The sequence below is a fragment of the Rhodnius prolixus genome, unplaced genomic scaffold, assembly GCF_049639745.1.
Source record: "Rhodnius prolixus isolate KJV_2025 unplaced genomic scaffold, Rpr scaffold_13, whole genome shotgun sequence".
Classification (NCBI taxonomy): domain Eukaryota; kingdom Metazoa; phylum Arthropoda; class Insecta; order Hemiptera; family Reduviidae; genus Rhodnius; species Rhodnius prolixus.
The window spans coordinates 10,581,244-10,603,078 of record NW_027411583.1 but is presented as its reverse complement, the minus strand read 5'-3'; the positions used below and the strand labels follow the sequence as shown (position 1 = coordinate 10,603,078).

At 32.3% G+C, this 21,835-nt stretch overlaps 2 protein-coding genes across 3 annotated transcripts in view; one reads left to right on the top strand and one right to left on the bottom strand.

Annotated features, from left to right (window-relative positions):
- LOC141448118 (uncharacterized) overlaps positions 1-14,504 on the top strand; it is a 47,971-nt gene extending 33,467 nt beyond the window's left edge. Inside the window, exons 12-13 of the mRNA XM_074116226.1 lie at positions 11,938-12,125; positions 14,266-14,504. The gene's annotated coding sequence lies outside the window, so the exon portion shown is untranslated. The remainder of the gene's footprint in view (positions 1-11,937; positions 12,126-14,265) is intronic.
- Positions 1-20,552, bottom strand: part of LOC141448109 (long-chain fatty acid transport protein 1-like) — a 30,861-nt gene extending 10,309 nt beyond the window's left edge. Inside the window, exon 1 of one of the 2 annotated variants that reach the window (XM_074116186.1) lies at positions 20,322-20,552. In XM_074116186.1, the coding sequence (XP_073972287.1) occupies positions 20,322-20,428 (107 nt within the window). In that variant the 5' untranslated portion in view covers positions 20,429-20,552. Of the gene's footprint in view, positions 1-10,729; positions 11,009-20,321 lie in introns of those variants that run through there. The other variant, XM_074116185.1, reaches the window with a different exon arrangement.
- Positions 20,553-21,835: the final 1,283 nt, after the last annotated feature.

Here is a 21,835-nt window from a genome sequence, read left to right as displayed (position 1 = left end):
ATGGGCAGCGGATTGTGCCCTACTCGAGTGCAGCAATTTTATTTCTTTTTACATAATTAAGTAATAGTTAATTAATTAATAGTTACCAAGTGTTACCATAATTTTTAAGATGATCGTCTCTTCTTTTAGATAAAAAAAAGCGTATCGGGCAAATAAAATCTTCGAAAAGATCGAAATTCTAATACTAAATAAACGCAAAGAAGAAAAAGATGCGTGACCTTTACCTGGCATTTTTTTAAAAGTTGAATTTAATTTTGCTATCTCATTCAAACCCAATTCTTTTCTGTTTTAAAAGAAATTGAATTTTCTTATTTTTCTGATATTTAGATTGTTGTTTCTGGCACGCACATATAGTTGTTACCCTTTATTATCTTTTGTTCGTAGTAATAATTAACGATAGTTTTTTTTAGACCTTGTAGATAAATGTTTCGCTTGGCTGCTTAGATTCCATGTCATTCACTTTTTGAAATTTCTAGTTTCAATATCTTACTTTTTTTTTACATTCGGTTGAGTACTAGCGCCGCATCTGTTATTTAAATTTTTAGGTCTACCGAAATTGGTTTCCACGATTTTACTTTAGCGAGTTCTTGCTGGAAAAAAATTCTGATTGTTTCAACAGTTTCTCTTTGATCTGTTAAGAAATTTATTGCCTTTGCGTCAAATTTTCTAGATTTAAGATTTCACTGAAATTTATGTGTTAAGTTCCGCTGAACCACGAAAAAAGTTTTTAGAAATTGCGTGCGTGTGTGTGTAAAAGTATCTCGAAAGTGTATATTTTATCAATTATGACTTTAAATTATTGTGAAACGTTTGTGGATTTTGCTCGAGCATTTAGCTTGATATCCAAAAAATTTTATGGATGGATGATTAACAGGTGCAAATTGTAAACCATCTAAATAAGGTTTCAGGTGAATAGATGACGTAGCCTGTAGACTCTACAGTTGGTCGAACATGCATGCGCTACTTAACATACAATGTGCATGCTACGAAGTGTTACTCCCTCCACCTAGATTCTTGACCTTTGCTTTTTTTTTTTTTTTGTACTCAACAAAAACAACCTACTTTGGACAGGCGAGAATAATCTATACGTATCTATCAAGATAAGAAGGTGGCCTGTTTTGCTCATATTCATTTACTTAGGTCAACCGGTTCTTTAAAACTTGACCAATGCAGTATCATGGCCATTTCCTCTTCCTTTTATTTGTTTTATTGCGTATTTATTATTTACTTAGTATACTCTGCTCCACTAGTTTGAGGAAGGAGTGCGATTTAGTCAGTAGTTTTTGATTTTCCACTTTCTTTGATGTCCTGTGAAATGGGAACAAAATATATTATCTTTATTCCCAAGAAGTGGATATAACTCAGTGGATAATGGCTGCATTGGATTTTCACGCGAAGAATTTTAAATCCAGTTCTTTCCTGTGAATTTTCTTTTTCTCGAGTTTGTTATAACTCATTACCCCGATGATGGGCTATATATATCACTTGTTACGGAAACACAAGTGATACACTGAAATGTTACCTTATAGGATAATCTACCCAATTCATTCCTATTTCCAGGAGTTCCCTTTAATTGAATTTCTGTCGGTAACTAGCCACGGTTTAAGGTTCCGATAAGAGCAAGTGCTCTCAGGCAGTTTGTAATCTAGTCTTGGGTTTGAGAGAATCATTTCCCTCGCCCTGAAGGGCCTTAATCGAATGTTCCCTGGACAAATGTTTCAAATAAAAGTTTTAGATCTAATCGTAACGTAATTGTCCGTAGGTTACATTTCTTAAACGGTACTGATTCAAAAGATAATTTCATGCATTGCTCAGAGAGCAATTAAAGTAGACGGAAGACCCCGATTAAGAAGTTAATTTTAAAGTCTGATTGCAATATTTCCTCCTTAGGGTGAATAAATGGAAATTACAAATAAAGTATTTAGTAACAACAATCCTATTGCCCTATTTGTTCTGTGTACCACCTGTTCTAGCCCACCCTAAACTAACGAACAACATACTTTCTTCTGTACGGGGCTACGGATTCAACTTTACTTGTAACCAGTTTTCTTCTTTTTTTTTGGAGTGTCATTAAAGGAGTTCGGAAAATTAGGTCACGGATTGTACTACTTGCATTAGGAAAATGGTGCGAATATTCATAAGTTCATTTTTGGTTATAATATTCCCATCAAATCATACTTTTTTAAATAACAAAATAATTGTTTTTTGTTTTTAAATTTTCCCAACATTGTTTTTATGTGTAATAAAACGATTGTGTTTGTCAAATATATTCATTTTCTTCTGTTCGTCATTAATTCCCACTACACTGTTTTTAATTTTGATTCACTTTTATCTGATTGTTATTATTTTTTTATTTGTTGTATTTATTTGAGAAATTAGGTTTTTAAATTTCGTTTTATTTGCATAAACTTAATGCTTATTTTGTGTAGGCCAAACCAGGTTGAGATAAGAATATTAATTGTTATTGAGAACTCTTTTGCAACAAAACAATTTTTATCAATTGTTTACGATTCGATTCCTTAAATTTATTCTATTGTTGTTTTTTGTTTCCTTGAGGCCAAGTTAGTTTATCTTAGAAATTATATCATTATTTTTAATAAAAAAAAGATTCTCACCATTTTGCAGAATTAAAATTGTATTGGTTTGGGGATAAAAAAAAAATATTACGTATTATAACTAGCAGAGGGGGGCATATATGCACTGTAGAACCAGCCGCAGTCGATTATTCACTCTAAAGACTAAAACCATTTTGAACGATTTTTTTTGTTTGTTTGCAATGCCTAACCATTGCAGCTTTCTGCAATAACTTGCAAATTACTATTACCGCAATTGCAGCTTCTTTTTTCTTTTTTTTTTTTTTTGTTCCTGAGTCATTCCATGTCAAATCAACACAAAAAAAGACCATTTTTGACCTCACCATCTCGGATTTTCTTAAAATTTGGCACATGTGTACTATTGGTACAGACTTGGAAAAATATGAAATTTTACTGTGATATGTCAACTGGTTTATGAGTTACAGGGCTGTAAAGTTGCCAAAAATGGGCTGAAAAACAGGGAACCCCGTGTTTTTGAATTACTGTGGAAGCTTTCCTAATTGAGCCACAGACTTGGGATTGGTGTCATTTTATAGCATATATAATGCCCTTTCCTGTGATATGCGACACCATATGGGTTAGGATAAATAAAGTTTGTTAAATTTAAATTTTAAATTTTTTAAAAAGTACATATTTTAAAATGTTAAAATTAATTCCACGAATAGCTAGTAGTGTTATGAATCACTGAACAAAATATTAATTTGGGACGACAATGGCTTCATTGTTAAAAAAATTAAGACTAAAGCTCCTTTTCATGGAAAATATATTTTAATAAAATTAAAGTGATAAATAAATTGAAAATAGTAATAATGAATCAATGAATCATAATTAATAATTATTAAGATTTAAAATATTGATTTTGAAATCATTTTTAGAATTAATAATTATGATTACAGTAATTAATCATATTAATTATAATATTTTAATGAAATTATGCAGTTAATCAAATTATACAAAAATAATTCAATTCAATATCTTTGTTCAAGAACAGTCTTCTTTGACTGAGATAACAGCCTCTTAAAGGTGGTTTAGGTCGGCAAAGGGCCTTGTGATGGCGTAGGGGGTTCGGTAAAGAGACTGGCAGCTCGTGCCAGTTTGCAACGTCTCTATGAAAATCAAATCTAAACTTCATTACAACTTTTTGAGTGGGCAGTAGAAAACATCACCAACATAGACTTTGCATATTCAACCCAGGAAGACTATGTTGAATCTGAGTGTTTTTTAAAAAATCGGTTTGCTCAAGCATTGGCTATTAAAGGAACACAGCAATACCATGCTTTCATTCCCAGAAGTGAATCCAAAATATTGGTTAAAAACTTTTCTATGAACTCAGAAGCTTGCGAAATGGAAGTTTCAAAATTCCCTGATAATCTAAAATTAGCCGACATATCAGGTTATATCAGTGTAGTCTATAAAGAAACTGGTGGCTTGGATATGTTTTAGAGAAAAATGAAGAACTTGATGAAGTAAAAGTACCTTTTCTTCATCCAGCTGGACCCTCTAAATCATCTCGCATCCAAGAAATGCCGATATTCTTTGGGTCTCAGTAGTGGATGTTTTGATAAAAATTGATCCTGTGACTCTGACTGGAAGAACTTACATATGTCCTTTAGAAAGTGATGCATTTCAAACAAATGAAGCCTTTTCAAGCTTAAAATAATAAAGAGATCGTATTACTTACCAGTATGTTTCACTTTGGACTTATTAGTGGAATTATTATTAGCAATATTGTATTAACATGAATTCAGAGTTGAATTAATCGGATTGGAGCTTTAGTCTTAAATTTTTTTAACAATGAAGCCATTGTCGTCCCAAACTAATATTTTGCCCAGTGATTCATAACACTACTAGCTATTCATGGAATTAATTTTAAAATTTTAAAATATGTACTTTTTAAAAAATTTAAATTTAACAAACTTTATTTATTCTAACCCATATGGTGTCGCATATCACAGGAAAGGGCATTATATATGCTATAAAATGACACCAATCCCAAGTCTGTGGCTCAATTAGGAAAGCTTCTACAGTAATTCAAAAACACGGGGTTCCCTGTTTTTCAGCCCATTTTTGGCAACTTTACAGCCCTGTAACTCATAAACCAGTTGACATATCACAGTAAAATTTCATATTTTTCCAAGTCTATACCAATAGTAGACATGTGCCAAATTTCAAGAAAATCCGAGATGGTGAGGTTCAGACCCCGTGTTGATTTGACATGGAATGACCCTCCTGCCTTCCTTCTGTGACCAGTCCATTAACACGAAATGACTACAATAACTACTTCAGCTTTTGTAGACACTGTGGTATATTGCAGTTTTAAATTTTAAACACTCGAAAATTAGTTTGGAAAATAGCCACTTTTCTTCCGTTTATTGCCCTGTCAAGAAACTACTGATTCTGTGAAGAACGTTGAAGATACTAACTAATAAGAATAGCGGATAAGAAGGTAACGAAAAGTGGATGAAGGTACTAAAGTTTAAAAGTTATTGATTACTATTTACCTAAATATTCGAATAAATAATTCATAAATAATTAAATAACTTTCAAATTATTAATACGAAATATTCAAATACTCTCCATTATAACTGTTTATTTAATTCAATGTTACGTAAAAACACCTTGTGAACCAATTAACAAAAATTATATCCTAGTCATTCGAGTTTATTACAGCAATAGTCTGATGACTTTGATAGCGTAATTCTTACACCATGAACTAGTGCAATAATGACTTAAGACCTTGGTGTATTCTATTTCTTATATTTGCTGACTAATACATTGCAAAACTCTAAAGGGCACTGCAGGAAAGAAGGCTTTTAGCAAGTTTCTAACTAAGCTGAACTTTTGCTGGAGAATAAAGTCGAGAAAGCAGCATCTCGCTCTTTGTTACCCCTACTGAGCCAGGACTTGTACAGATAGTTTAGAGATGGGCGTTACAGTACGTTCTGTTTTGAAGGCACGCTCCCGGCGTCCCCGGGCCAGTGTACCAGTTATTTGACCAAAAATCGAAAAGCACCAATTTTTAATATAATCTCCTTAACAAAAACTTACAGTTTAAAAAGTTAAGTATAAGGGTTGATTAAACGCCAAAAGGTACACAAATCAGCAAGTACCCAACATTTCATTCAAGCTTAGTTGATATAATTTAAGTAATTTTGCTGCATTAACTTTTCCTTCACATTTTTTAGAATTTATTAGATGTCACATACCCTTATGCTGGCCAGTTCATTCATAATAGTTATAATTGTGATAAAATGTATATTATATCTTCGTATAAATAGGTACTTTATTTTAACTCTATTCCAAATTATTCTTCTGATTCTGAAGTTGTCACATATACATGCATGTTAAATTAGAAAAAGACAAATTTAGAGTCGGCTACTGTTTAAATTTGAATCACGGAGGATTTAAAGCAATATTTCAGTCTTGAATTCGTCTTACCGAAATATTCGTGAGGACAAATAACACACAGTTAATAACAAGTAGATTATTCAACATTATTTATTCATTTCTCAATTGTAATTTAATTTAGTTCCCCTAATTTTACTTATGGTAAAATACTGGAATAATTAGCTGTCCTAAAAATATGCATATCTTATTTATTTTATATTACATATACACAACATTGTGGGAAGAACACCTAGATGGAGAATGTAATTGAAGAAAACTATATTATTTACGATAAAGCCAGATTGACTACTTCATAAAATAACAATTACTTTAATCGCAGAATGAACTTAAACCGACGATTTTTATTTAAAAATAAAAATAAATAAAATCATTGATGTATGTTGGTGTAAGCAATTTTTAAAAAAGTTTATGAATTTTTTAGCCTCATATTTTTTTATTTTTTATAACGTTTTCTTTTTCACCAGTGATTAATAGTTTGATTATTATAGATAAATAGATATTACAGTCAATCTAAGTTAAATGGTGTGCTACTTGAACAAATATTTTGTAGATGAAAATGGCCAGCATAAGGGTATGTGACATCTAATAAATTCTAAAAAATGTGAAGGAAAAGTTAATGCAGCAAAATTACTTAAATTATATCAACTAAGCTTGAATGAAATGTTGGGTACTTGCTGATTTGTGTACCTTTTGGCGTTTAATCAACCCTTATACTTAACTTTTTAAACTGTAAGTTTTTGTTAAGGAGATTTTTGTACCTTTTGGATAGATTTTCATTTTTGTCTATTTTGCTAAGTTACATATCTGCTTTACTGTTTTTTTTAAATTTGGAATAAGCAATTCTATCATTATAACCTGATAAGGTGTTAAGTAGGAACCGTAACTACCACTGGAGAGATCTTTTTAAAGAATGATTATAGTTGCGGTCCCCAAACCATCCTCAATAACAATTTTTTTGAGAAAGCCTTTTTATATAAAATAGGAAGGTATTTGTACGTAAAAAGCAAATTTAAACTGCGATTTCAGACCTTCCTTTTAAGAGAAGTAAGAAAAATAAACGGGCGATTACAGTACTTCTCCATAAAAGGCAAAGAGGCAAAGATTTTTAATCGAACGACAATTCATTAATGTAAATAGGTTCACCCATTGATAATTTTAACGATTGCAGTACTTCCTCTTAGTAGGTGTAAGAGCATGATGGCACTTCACAGCCATATAGAGGAGCTTTAATCACTTCTTCGTGCTAAATTTTATCAAAATCGGACAAAGCGTTATAGAAATATTGGTAATAATAGTTTTAGAAACGGCCTTACTTGGGTGGGGCAAACTCCCCTCCATATGAGGCACAGCGACGAGACTTTTAAAGTGCAAATCTATACAAAATTTCGATTCGAATGACACTTCATTCATGAAAATCAGTTCACTTGTCGATAATTTGAAACGATTGCTATACTTCCCCTTAACTAGTGTAAGAGCAGATCGCCGCTTTAATGTTACGTAGGGGAGCCCTAACTCTATCATCCTACCAAATTTTATCAAAATCGGGCTAAGATTTACAGAGTAATTAGTAATAATAATTTTGAAGGGGGCCTTACATAAAGGGGGCTAACTCCTCTCCCATTCGGTGTACAGCGTCGAGACCCCCAAAAGGCACATCTACATAAAATTCCGAATCGAATGTCACCTCATTCATGAAAATCGGTTCTCGCGTTTAGGCGCTACGTAGTTTACAAAAAAGGTAACAACAACAACAACAAGAAGAACAACAACAATTTCTGAAAATGCCGTTTTTGCTCATTTTCGGCCACTTTTTTCTCAAAATCTATTAGGTCTGGGGGGTTGCAAAAAAATTACAGTTATAAAGGAGGGTTTGCCCTATATTTTAAAGAAAATTTGGGAATTTTATCTTTTATAGAAAAAGAGAAAAAAATTGTCAAAGTTGGGTGTTTTTCAACGTTACGCTTTTTCGTGCAGTTTTTGACGATCAACCCTTATACAACTGTCCTACCGGACAGTTTTAATAACTAGAATATTGAGTAAATACTACCGTGAGGTAGTTGCCATGGTACCAAACTGGGTTTTAGGCGAGGCTCGCAAAACTAAGATATACTGCGTTGGGTTCGATTCTCAAGTCTAGATTTTGGATTTGTTTTTGTTTATTGTTAATAAAAGGAATTTATATTAAAGTATGTTTGCTATCAAGTTATAGCCGAATTAGAATGAATGGAAGAAAATGATTAGAGAAGGATTACGGTGATTTTAATTTTCGGTTAAGCTATAAGGATGGCAGGAATATAGAGTACTGATCCATCCATTAGTTGTAAGTTTGTATGTAAATAGTTGTATATAGTAGAGGGATGAATGTGTGAAGCGAATGTATTTATAAGTAAGAATGGAGAGTGAGTGATATTCTATTGATAAGCACCTAGACCAAGGATGAGCAACACGCGGCCCGCCAAGCATTTCTAAAATTTAATTTGATCTAATATTGATCAGCTTGTATCGAAAAAACAGTGCCAAATTTCTCATTAAAACTTTCAAGTAAATTCGTTTTTCTGTTCTTTTCTTGTTTGTTTTTATCTTGCATTAAAATTTGTATATGAAATCTTTACTTTTTTTTTTAATTTTATATTTTTTTATTCTAATATTTATTATAAATAAAGTTTCGTAAATTATTAATAAGAGTTAATCTATGTGCGGCCCGCCAAAAAAAATTTAAATTGGCCCATTGATTAAAAAGGTTGACCTAGTCGATGCTGGCTGTATGGCGGAAGCCAATGCCAAAAAAAAGGCAAAAAAAAAGAATGTTTGGTATCCACCTCCTTCCAATACACCTGATTTGGTAGTTGGACGTGAAGCCCGCTTGAAACGAGATAGGCATTTCCCAGTTAAGAGGAAATGTAAATAATTTTCCAGACATTTGTTTCTGCCCTAAATGAATACGCTTTTCTTCTTTAAGTACCATTTTAATGTATTTTATTTATTTATTTTTTTAATTTAAGGCGCATCAATCACATCTGAGGTCATTGGCTACCTGAGTTTTCTTTTTTGCCCTGTGCGCGGTCAGTCTCTGGAAACTGTTCATCACTAAGACAGTAAGCTGTAAGAAGCCCCTAGGAAGAGAAAATCTAAGGGCCAGCAGCTGGACTCGAACCTGGGATCTCCGCGTGGGGAAACTAATCCGTTTAACCTCTGAGCTATACCTTCCCTAACGTAGTGTATAACCCATAAAATGAACAATTTCAATGTTACATGTAGTTATATAACCTAGATAATGTTAATGATAATCGAATTTTGTTTTGTAAGTCGGCGTTGGAACTATGTTAGTTTGTAGATCAGGAATTTATAATAAGAAAACAGTCGTGTAAACGTTCACCTAGATTGTTCAATTGTGTTCGTATGTACTATTTCTTATTCCGCAGCGATATTTGACCAAAAAGGAAATGATAAAACAGGATTGAGTAAACAGTATTTGAAATCGTTTTAAAGAACATTTAATCAGAGGTAAAGGATTAAAATATCCACGCCAAAGTTCAATCAATAATTTTTAAATTTGCTTAATGAATATTTTAAAACTTTGGAGTATTTCAATAAACAGATTAGTTAGTGTTTGATAACTGATATTGTATATTCCTTTAATAAAAGGACTGCATAGGGTCAGTGTACAAATGGTAAATACATTATCAGTTACTGATAAAGAACATCTTTAGAGTAAATCTTTCAAGATTGAAAAATTAAATAAAAGATAACACGCGGCTATCCAATTGTGAGTTTTTTTGTCTTGATTTTTTAAACAAGTCATTCCCTGTTCTACTCTGACTGTATTTATTTTATTTTTTTAATTGAATTATTTTGCAACTTAATATATTTCCATTTAACATGTTGTAAGCTATAATTGTGTAGTGGTTTCGACATTTGGTCTTCCTCATTCAATGACTTTGCTAAAAAGTGAACGATTAGTCTTCTGTTTACTCTTTGACCTTCTCTCTAACGTCTATTGATTTTTTGACGTTTTGAAATTTTGCTGAAAAATTATTCTTTTTTTTTAGAGAACTATTTGTAAAAGTTTCAGATGAAAAACGGTGATACCCACAGGTTTTGGGTCTGAAAATCCTAATAAAATTACTCAACTGGAAGTGGTTACATTAATTTACTAAAATTCAATTTTTACTTTTTTTAAAGACTTTTTTGGCTTCTACATCTGTGAAAAGTGGTTTTTGGACAGTTTAGGGACAAGGAAGAGGAGAAAACTTATCTCTAAACGTATCATTTCTTTATATTCTTAGTAATATACTAACGGATGGCATTATAAACCTTATAATGGTTATAAGAATTGAGTATTTATCAACAATTTTGGAGTTGAAATGATAAAATCATGAGAGTGAAGGTCTCATGAGGTCATTTTAAAAAATTCTTGGGAGTTATTTGACATTAATATCAGTCCAGGATATGATCGCAGGAAGCATGCCGTCTTAACTTCCGTAGACCTAAAGTGATTGGACTTTGGACTTGCGGTTCACAAACGAAATATCAAATATAACTATCACTGATTGGTTATTTTTATATTATATCAGAAACCACTTTTTCCATTTCACTTTTAGACTGCGGCGTGGGGATCTCTAAAACTGATTTTTACGGTGGAAATTCTTAATGTAATATTTTCCTTTAGCGAAAGAGAAAATAAAAGAACAAAGTTAGTGGGAAAAAATAAAATTGTTAATACATACTGTAAATCCCTTGGTATTGTTCTGATTACGTAGTACAATTGTTGATAACGGTTTTTTCGTAATAAATAAAGTAATAGAAAGAGTATCACTGAAATGTATAATATAGATAGAATACTATACATAATTTATTAAAAAAAAAACAACAACAACAACAAAACAAAAACAACAACAACACTTAAAAGACGACAAGCGAAAGAAGCTCTCCTGGTATTTGTTGTTATTAGTCGCGTTGATTCCTTACTACTGCTACGTAGTAATCGCACAGACAGGAATATACTAACGGTAGTGGTAAAAAAAAAAAATGTAGCCAACGAAATTATATATTCTATAAAGGTGGGGAGAATAATTTTTTAGTCAGTGTGTAACCACTTGGATTGTGTGTGTTTTTGTCGGCGATTGTTGAACGTTGGACTTTCGTTTTTTTTTATTTTTTGTTTTGTCGAACGTTTGCTTTTCATTCTTTTTTTTCCACAATAAAGTGATAAGAAAAATATATTTCTTTTAAGCCAATAAATGTTTGCTCTCCTTATCTATTACATCTTATTTTACTTCTGGATTTTTTCTTTTTTCATTTCGTCTCATTTACTAGTCAAATTTATAACAAATTCTTCTATACTGTAGCACCCATATAAGAAAATTCGTGAAGATGGGCCTTTAGAAATCTTAAATTTTAAGTTGATTTGCAAAATTTAGGTGCCTCGTACCTAAAGAAGATTGAAGCAGCTGAGTCTTAACCAGTTTTTTTTTTCCCCCCCCACGAAGATACTTGTATCCTGGCAAAGATTGTATACAACAGATAACTTATTGGTCAAATCGTACAACGAACTAATTGTTAATAAGCCACCTGACTCTCTACAAGGAGTATTGACTGACAAAAATTGCACCGTTAGACCGAATGTATTGTCTTGTAAAATTTTATGACAAAATATCCATAATTAATCGTCATAATTTTTAAAATTGCATAAATTCTCTGTCGTTTAGTAAATTTTAAAACCTTCACTTTATATTTTAAACAAATATTTTTCACATTTGTGGTTGAATAAACCAGATAAGTAGTCTAGCTTACCGTCTAAAGTAGTTGTATTAAGATAGAATGCATGTTGTTGCAATCTCAAAACATTTATCTGTACGACTTTTCTTTTCTTTTTTTGCAGAAACAAATAAATCTTGCAGTGAAGTATTAAGACTAATCTTACTTTGTTTTTTAGTGTTATAGGAGAGATCGGGGCTTAAGAGAATGGAGTGAAGACTGAAGAAATACAGCCACAATTCTCTCTGAAGAAACCCTAGAGAATGTAAACTCTAGAACTCCTTCGAATATTCCTGCTGGTCTTACCAATAATCTACTGTAAACACTCATCTAAAGCCTCTAAGCCTGCATATTAGCTTCAAAAACGTAATTTCAAAACATTTTAATATTATATACATATGTCCGGCTTGCACCACCCTTGCTAACTGATTATTTTATATTAATATTTTATGATAATATATTAATTTATTTTAACTTACGAGGTGTGGCTATTAAATAACGAGGCTATTGCTGTAAAACATTTTATTTCAAATTTATACATATTTAGTTATTATCACCTTCAATATACACCCCTCCCCTAACCATACAACGCTCCATGCGAATTTACCATTGTTCGAAACCGTGCTGGAAGTCTTTTTCTTGTGAGCTCCTGCATGACGCATGCCGCTTTTTTTTTTCGCAGCTTCAACGGGCTGTGAAATCGTGTCCCTTTTAATGCAGATTTGACTTTGGGGAACAGATAAAAGTCACATAGGTGGCCAGGTCAGGCGAATAAGGGCGGATGGCCTAAAACTGGGATATTGTACTTGGGTAGAAACGTCTTTGACAGACAATGCAGTGGGCGTTCTTCCACAAATCGGGTCGTTTTTTTCCTTACTCTTTCACGGAGTTGAGCAAGCACCTCACCGGTAGTAATGTTGATTTTTTATAATCGATATTTTCATCCGTTTTGGACGTGGAAGGGCGACCCCCCCGGGAGGTCATCATCTCCGACGTCTTCTCGGCCATCTTGGAAACGCTTGAACCACTCAAAAAACTTGCGCACGTGATAAGCATGCATCGCCATAAATTATTTTTAATAAAAGATAAGTTTCAGAAGCGGTTTCACCCAGTTTCATATGAAATTTCACGATAATTCGTTGCTCTACTACATGTGTAGTATCATGTTTTCGGCAAAACGAAACTAACACCTCTAGTACACAAACGACGGTTCCGGTCAGACAGATTTCTCTATAAACACGTGAGACGCTGCAACCGAAAGAGAAGGCTTTACGCTGCACGCTGTCGGTCGTTAAGATTTGGCGCAAGCTTAGTAGTTCTTCTGTTGCAGCATCAGTCTCGTTATTTAATAGCCACACCTTGAATATTTTTACAAAAATGTTTTTCCTGTTCATTAACTTTTAAATAAAAACATGTAACACTATATAACCTCCCACGTTCAGTCAGTAACTGCACTGTGAGACGGAAACATAGTTAAAGTCGAATTCTCTACTTCAAACAAATCAAAAACACCTCTAACGATGGTTGAAAGTTCGAAACAGTTTAGGAATATTATAAACAAAAACTAACACGTAGAGAGAGAATCGATTGTAAATCAAAACAAAGGGTGCTGCCCAAATAGATCGGGTTGCTAGACACACAGCGTACCAATCAGTCAATCAAGATATATAGACAAGTGGAAAAAAAAGTATAAAATCAGCGGTAAATGTTTAGAAACCTTAGGACCAAAATATTTTTAAAAATAACAAAATTGGGACAAGAAAATAAGTTTCTCTTAAATACCCTCCAAACTTATAAATATTAGATTTTGTTTTGATGCTGATAAAATTGTAGATAAATTTTATTTTTAGATTCGAAAGGCCTAAGAAATTTTATTTTGTCGGCTACCTATTGTCTATCTAGAATTGTACTTTTATTGTTCTTAAAAGTTTTCTTATTTTAGAAAATAACGAAATCTTTAAATGAAAACCCAGATTAATAAAAAAAATAAATCTATTGTTGTTCACATTTTCTTGTCTATCATTAACTGAAGTTTACGTCATTAACTTTAACTTAGTACTGAAAAATATAATTGGTTTCAATATTTTATGGTCCGTATAAGTATGAAATGATACTTTTAAATAGGAAGTAGAGTTTAAAACTCCCATAGAAATCACATAAACTCAATACTCCAAGGCCCTTCAAAGAAGATCATAGCTTCCTTCACCCTTCCTTAAAAATCCCGTGAAAAAACAAGGTTTCCTGCGGGAATAAAAGTAAAAGACGCCTACTTATATGTACCTAGATTGTATTCAATGATTAAAGGATATCATTGTCAGCATTTCCTCCCTCACCAAAAAAAAAAGTCGATAAAAACGGAAAAATCGAATCAGTAATGTAGAAGTGACTCCACATAACCAACCGATTCTATTCACATGTGGAAAATTTTAGTTAAATATTTAATTTCTATTAATAGAATATAAGTTTGATGAAGTCGTACATGACAATGTATCAATTAAAATTACAGATCTTCAATGTGAATGCACACGATATTTAAAGAAAATCGATATTCAAAACTACTTCAATAAACTGAAAATCGTTTCAGCCTTAGGATGATCTATTTTGAACCAGACATGTACGTATATTGCCCAAATATCAAATTTTTTACTTACATCAATTTTTGTAGTTGTAAAAACGATTTAAAAAAAAAAAAATTAGGGGACCTTATAATGTGTATTTACGATAAATAGAAAATCGGCATGATTGCAATAGCCCTTCATTCTACATAGAAAATACATGATTAAATGAGAATAAGAGATGAGAAAGTTCCGAACATAATAAATATATTTTCGAGTTATTGAAACGCCAAGGTTGTATTTAAAATAAATGTTTACACTCTTCTTTTATTACCCTTGAAATTATTTTAATTTTTATTATAACTCAAGATGTTCGCGATTCGTAGTTTTATATTATATTGTTTTCATTTATTGTTAATAAAAAAATGTAAGTCGGACATTAGTTTTGCTTGTAAAATATCGTATATAAGTTAGCGTGGTGGTAGATTTATGTATAATATTCTATACATATAATCAAATAAGTGAATTCGAGTTTTGAGTAGCTGTTTGTGAAAACTGGCCTTTTATTGCTCAAAAAGTTCTAATTCCGCTTTTCTATTTGGAATGTTTAATGGTGTTACCATAACAACTATTTCGTTTTTACTCTTCGTCTTTAAATACATAAAATGTATGACAAAATTTGATCGAAATCAGTCGTTTGTAAGAGCCTAAGGGCTCTTACACATAAATAATCTGTACGATTCTACAGTTTTTGCTTTTATACAGTATGATGTGGTAATTGCAAATTTAGTAATACTCTATTTTCGAAGAAAATTTATCGATTAGAGTTCATAGTTTGCGCGAGTGGCCGCCAAATTATTAATATACCTTAACTCCTCCTGACGAAAATCTAATTTTGCAATCCATTTCTTAATTAAAGGTAGTTTAATGTGGCACCACACCAACAGCATTTTTACGTTTGTCCTAAAGAGTGTATAGGCCAAACTTTGTTGAAATTGTAACAGCGTAGGTAAAGGAAGCCTCCAAGGTACTTACAAATATAGTGCCTTCACACAACATACACGTATATAAATAAATATATTTTACATGTTAAATATTCCGGATAGAAAACACTTGTTCTTGAATTATTTATTTCCATGTAACATACGAGTATGTAGTTCAAAGATTTATTCGTGAGTATCTTAGAAAGAAATCCGAAGTAGCTTTTTTAAAGGTTGTTAATGACTAGTATCAGAAATTTGCGCATTCTGTTGCAATTGAGTACGTAGGCATTAATCAAATAATTGATAATCATTCTTAAAATGTTAACCTTTAATGCAATTTTAAAAAGATATATTCTGAAATAATAAATAGAAATAAAATAAGAAGGTAAAACAAAACAAAAAATCAGTCCGAAAGCTAATTGCAATAATGCGAATAATTTATATTGTCCTTGGGGTCACATGTTTATCTAAAGTAGCAAGATTGACATAACAAAATAATTTGTAACATGCAACGTATTGTCTGAGGGCCCTCATCAAACTTCCCAGCCAGTCACTATTTGTTTTGATTTTTTTATTCTCATTGGGGCCATTTTTCATTTTACTTTCACTTATATGTAGTCAGATAAAATATTGTAGTCTTGTAGAATTTATGGGACTGAGCATTTCTCAAAAATCTTAGATTATCCCTTACAAACGAAAAAAGTAGGTTTAGCCCTTGATTTGTAAATCGATGTATCGTGAGTTTTTGAATATCGCAAAAGAAGAAAAGTTGCAGAAAGACTACGTTTTCACTTGGAGGTAAGTAATCATGAACTTGTTCGCCTTCTTCAAATAGCGTGGAGAGTTTCACCCTGAAACTTTGTTCGCTACATTTAAAAATGGATCAAGATCTCTCAAAGTTTGAAGAAATTCCGTGCAAGTCTTAATGCGATAAAATAGTTGAGAATGTTCAGATCTGAGTTTTATTAATGGTTTAATAAAAAAGTGTTTTAATGACGATATAAGAAGTTTTTTTTTTAAATTAAAATTATATTCTGCTGTTTTATGACATACCAGTTATAGATAATTAAACATTTTTAATTAGTACAACATATCTCTGAGTTTTTTCCGTTACCTTGAAAACATTCATTGATAGCTTAAAGAAAAATTAGTAACGTTCTCCTTAACAATATCATGTTTTATATCTGAGATATAAAGAGAAAAAAAATAATGATTTTGCAACACTTCTTTGTATTGCACTTATCCACTTACTTAAATATAAATGTAATCATTTACGTTATTTAAAGCATTAGCTGTATACAAACGCAAGTTTTATTAAAATGAATGTTTACTTTCTCTTTTAATCTTGAACTTATATTCTATACAATTTTTGAGGCCCCCTAAGTCAAAAATTGCGTTTTTGTTATATTCACTACAACGTACGTCTATGGTCAACTTGATCTATTGAAGTTTACTTTATAACCTTTGTTTAAAATAGACGTTGAGGTGTGATCGGGAAATGGATAACTGGAATATCATCCGTCTTAGAAATCTCTATTTGAGCCTTTTTATCGCCTAAGGAAATTCATCTAAAGTTAGCTGACGAATTTAAAGGTGTTTGCTCTTTCATTTTTCAGCTTCACAGAAATAGTCGGCTGCATATTAACGTAGTCATAATTCTCTTGAGCATTAACTGGTGATTATTACACAAGTGTTCTACGAGGGTCGTTTGAAAAGTCCGTGCAAAAATAAAAACTACTTAATTTTTTGGGGTAAACCTTTTTTATTTTTCAACATAGTCTCCTTTTAGGCTTATACACTTCGTCGAACGCTGCTCTAGTTTGTTGATCCCTTCCGAATAATAGGATTTGTCCAAGTCTGAAAAATAGCCATTCGTTTCTGCAATCACCTCCTCGTTTGAATAAAATCTTTTTCCCGCCAGCCATTTCTTCATATTGGGGAACAAATAGTAGTCCGAGGGAGCCAAGTCTGGAGAATAGGGGGGGAATGTGAAACGAGTTGGAACCCTATTTCCATTAATTTTGCGACCACAACTGCTGAGGTGTGAGCTGGTGCGTTGTCGTGATGGAAAAGGACTTTTTTGTGGGCCAATCGTGGGCGTTTTTCTTGCAGCTCGGTTTTCAAACGGTCCAATAACGATGAATAATATGCACCTGTAATAGTTTTACCCTTTTCCAGATAGTCGATGAGGATTATTCCTTGCGAATCCCAAAAGACAGTCGCCATAATCTTTCCGGCCGAAGGAACGGTCCGCCTTTTTTGGCGCAGATTCCCCCTTGGTAACCCATTGTTTAGATTGTTCTTTCGTCTCAGGAGTGTAGTGATGTATCCATGTTTCATCCACAGTGACGAAACGACGCTTAAAGTCCTGCGGATTCTTCTGGAACAGCTGCAAACCGTCCTTGCAACATTTCACACGATTTCGTTTTTGGTCAAGCGTGAGCAATCGCGGCACCCATCTTGCGGATAGCTTTGTCATGTCCAAATGTTGATGCAAAATATTATGTACCCGTTCATTCGAGATGCCCACAGCACTAGCAATCTCACGCACCTTCACTCTTCTGTCATCCATCACCATATCATGGATTTTATCAATGATTTCTGGAGTAGTAACCTCAACAGGGCGTCCAGAACGTTCAGCGTCACTTGTGCCCATATGGCCACTCCGAAAATTTTGAAACCACTTATAAACTGTTCTAATCGAACGTGCAGAGTCACCATAATGTTTATCAAGCTTCTCTTTAGTCTCCTGAGGCGTTTTGCCTTTCATAAAGTAGTGTTTAATCAACACACGAAATTCTTTTTCGTCCATTTTTTGAAAATCACTCGACTTCCTCGATTCAAACGAATGCCAAACACAAAGAAATAGACCGAACTGGCTGAAACTTGGTGTGTGTTCTTCCAAGAGATGCTACTAACTAAACATAACCTCGATACGCGCCAGTGGTGCTATCTCTCTGACTTTGCACGGACTTTTCAAACGACCCTCGTAGACTAAATGAGTGAAAACATTTTTTGACAAGAGGCTAGAATTTCAAAATTAATAAAATCATCTTTCATCAGGACAATATTACAAAACGTTGAGATGGGTGTTTTGGCATTGAGAAAACTCGAGGAATTTAAAGTAGGTACACAGGCAGAGCGTAAGTAATGTATATTTTTTTTCGAAACTCCTTACTTGTCTGCGAAATGTTTTCGTATTAGAAACTGCTAAAAATTAATGAAATTGGGTAATAATTTTCTACTGCTGGTCCATATTGTTTTTTTTTATAAGTGTGCAATTGTCCTAAAGTTACCGTTCTTAAATAAAATAAATTTATTTTCAAAATACATTTTCCTGTTAAAATGTATCATACATAGGACTTTATTAAAGTACTGAACGTATTGTTCGATGTTTAAAGAAGATTGTTGCGAGAAAAATAAAAAACAAAATCCAAAACACATATAATTTACATCAGCAACAACATTTATGTTAGAGAAACATAAAATAATGTTGCAATGGAAACTCATTTTTTGAAAATTGGAAAACCCGCTAAGAGAAAGTAACGAAAAAATTATGATTAAACAGGCATTGGATACATAATAAATTGGACAGGTTATCTATGGTAGGTTATGGAAGTGCAACTTCGCTAAATACGGTAACGATTTTTTTGCTTCTTTTAAGTTTACACAATCTTGGCTTTTACTTTCCGAGCCTCTTTGATGTTATAACGTTATAATTTTGTTTTTAACGAATAATTTGATTAATACGAATTACAATCGGAGTTAAATTTTATGTACTTGGTTTAAGACGTATTAGAAACCCATTCATATTGCAGGTAAGAAGAAAATATTACGACTTGTGCTCTCCTTACTGATTATTGAAGGATTCATACATTGATTCAAGCTAAATTGAAGAAAGTTTGGTTTAAAAGTGAAATTCGTGTGAGTAAATCATCCTTAAGGTATTTTTATTTCAACTTGTTTTTACTTCTCGTTATAGAAAGTATTACAATCGTATTATATTTTCGAATACACATTTAGAAATATGTATCGAGGTTATCTCAATAAAAAGGGTGATAAGTTATCTTCTTACGACTTTAAATTACTTATAAGTATGTGACAGTTTATTTAAGCGTTAGATTTATGAATATCTTAAATTACACTTATTATAAAAGCCATTATTAGTAAATAGGTATATAGTTACTCGTCTGCCTTAACTTGGATTTCATGAAGTACAGTCCTAAAAATATCGCATATACCGTTTCTGGAAAAATGATCATTCATAGTAGTGGTTTTCAAATTTTTTTGAAATTGCAGGACATACATATTTTACTTGATGTTTTTCTTGCGGAACATTACCAATAAACCCAAATTTTGGCTATATAGTGCAGTAATATACAAAGGAAAGAAGTTGCAAGTTGCTTCGTTATATTTGCATCAAATCTATTAGTTTTATTTTATTGGTGACGAAATATTTAATTATCCATTTAAGTCAATTTAACAATAGTTATAAAATGGTAACAATAAGTTATAAAAGTTATTTGCCAGTAGTATGATTGTTATTTCTCGCTTATTACTGAAATAATCGATCGATAATATTTTCATGTTTAATTGTAGCCCGCTATCCGAAGAATGTGGTGTTAATTCATCTTTCGTTGTGTAGTTTTGCAAACAAAGTTGAAAGCAAGCATGATGCATTCTGTTGTTTTATTTTCATTCAACGTGTAACAAGTGCGATATACTTAATATTATGAAGTGGTTCTAGAAAGCTATATTTATTCAAATGATTCCTAAGATGCTAAACCATTATTATTGCTAATTTTTCTCTCGGATCACAAGAGATAATGTCAGTACGGTACAGTAATGTTCCGAGAAACATACTTAGAGAACCAGTGGTTTATAGTAGACGTAGTTTGATTGAAAATACTATCAGTTTAAAAATGAAAATGCATGCAAAACATACTTATTTAACATTGATTATTTAATAGAGAGAGAGAAAAAAAATGTAAAGCATATAAAATATATAAAAAAGTAAAACTCACTGTAAATCTCTGGGCAGAGTTCTCAATAAATAAAATAATGCTATGTAGCGTTTTTTTAATAGTATGTAAACTGTAATTGTTAAAAATACGATTGGAGAATACCACATATTTATTAAATAACTGAGAATCTATGTCAAGTAAGTTGTATTTGTTGTTACGTTGTACTGTGTAAGTAATAACCCTTCTGTACTGTTGCCGTCAAAGTCATAGATTAAACTGAAGCGAAGAATTGTTTAGTAGCCTACATATATGTTATCAGCATCTTTCCCACACACTCTACGGACAGTTTTTATCAATAGCTGTGGAGGGGATGACAAGAGGTCGAAGTATTACTGTTCCAGGGAGAACTGCACCGAGTGTGTTGCCACAACTAAACGTTTTATGTTGCATTGTTTGATTGCATTCCATAACGTAAAGGACATTTCCTGCTGGATTTATTATATCTCTTATGCTTTATATGGGAAATCATTGCAGTCGTGCTTATTATCATCTGTTTGGAGTTTTCACTGAAAATTGGACTTTTCTTTTCAGTACCCATAAAAATGAAAAAAAATCTTCATTTCAATTCATGCAATTGACAAAACTACTGTTTTCTGGGGCCTTGATTATTGTCAGTGTCGGATTTTATACTTCGTACATTTGTAAATAGTTCTAATGCAAATAGTATTTGAATTTACGTTGTAAGTTTTGTTCACGATTGTTTGTTTTCCATAATTCAAGGAGATATTTTCACCAACTAATGCTATTATTTTGCTTTATCTTGGAAAAACTCTATTCTAGTAAGGCCGAGATTTTGTACCGTGCTCCGGAATGCACGGAAGTAGTCAACTCGAAAAGAGAAAGAAATGAAGACGTCATATCTTCTTTTATGTTTTTACTTTGACAATGCAACATTTTTTTTTTCTGTATAAATTGTTATTTCAAAAAATGACATCTTTCAGAAATGGAGCACTAATGTGCCATGGCACAATGCTAGCGGGCCGCAACTGTAACAGTTAGTGTTAGGTGCTGTAAGTGGATTTGGTGTTGTTAATTCTATGAAAAGGAATCACAGGACCAAATTATAGTTGGAAAGTACTTCTCATTTAATCCCGAACTAAAATATGGCCTTTCTAATTTATTAATCGTGGTCTTATAAAATCTGCACTACAAAAATCGGCGTAAGTTTGATGTAAGTATTTATTCTTTCTTCTTTCCAGCTTTCTATGCTAATTTGGCTATTTAAAAGCAAACAAGAGACCAGTAAAGCTGGTATGTATTGTGGTACTGGGTTCGATTCCCGGTCTTAGGCCTTGGATTTTATGTAATGGTTAATAAAAGAAATTTACAAGAAATAGTAATATTTTTGCTAGTCGCCTCCGTCCACGACACCTAATTGGTAGTTGGACGTTTAGCCCCGCCTGAAAAAATAGGCAATTTCTTTACTTTTTTTTAAAGCAAACAAAAAGCTATTGTTTATGAATTTATCAATTTAATTTAGATGACGTCATTTTTTGGAATAAATCATCCAACCT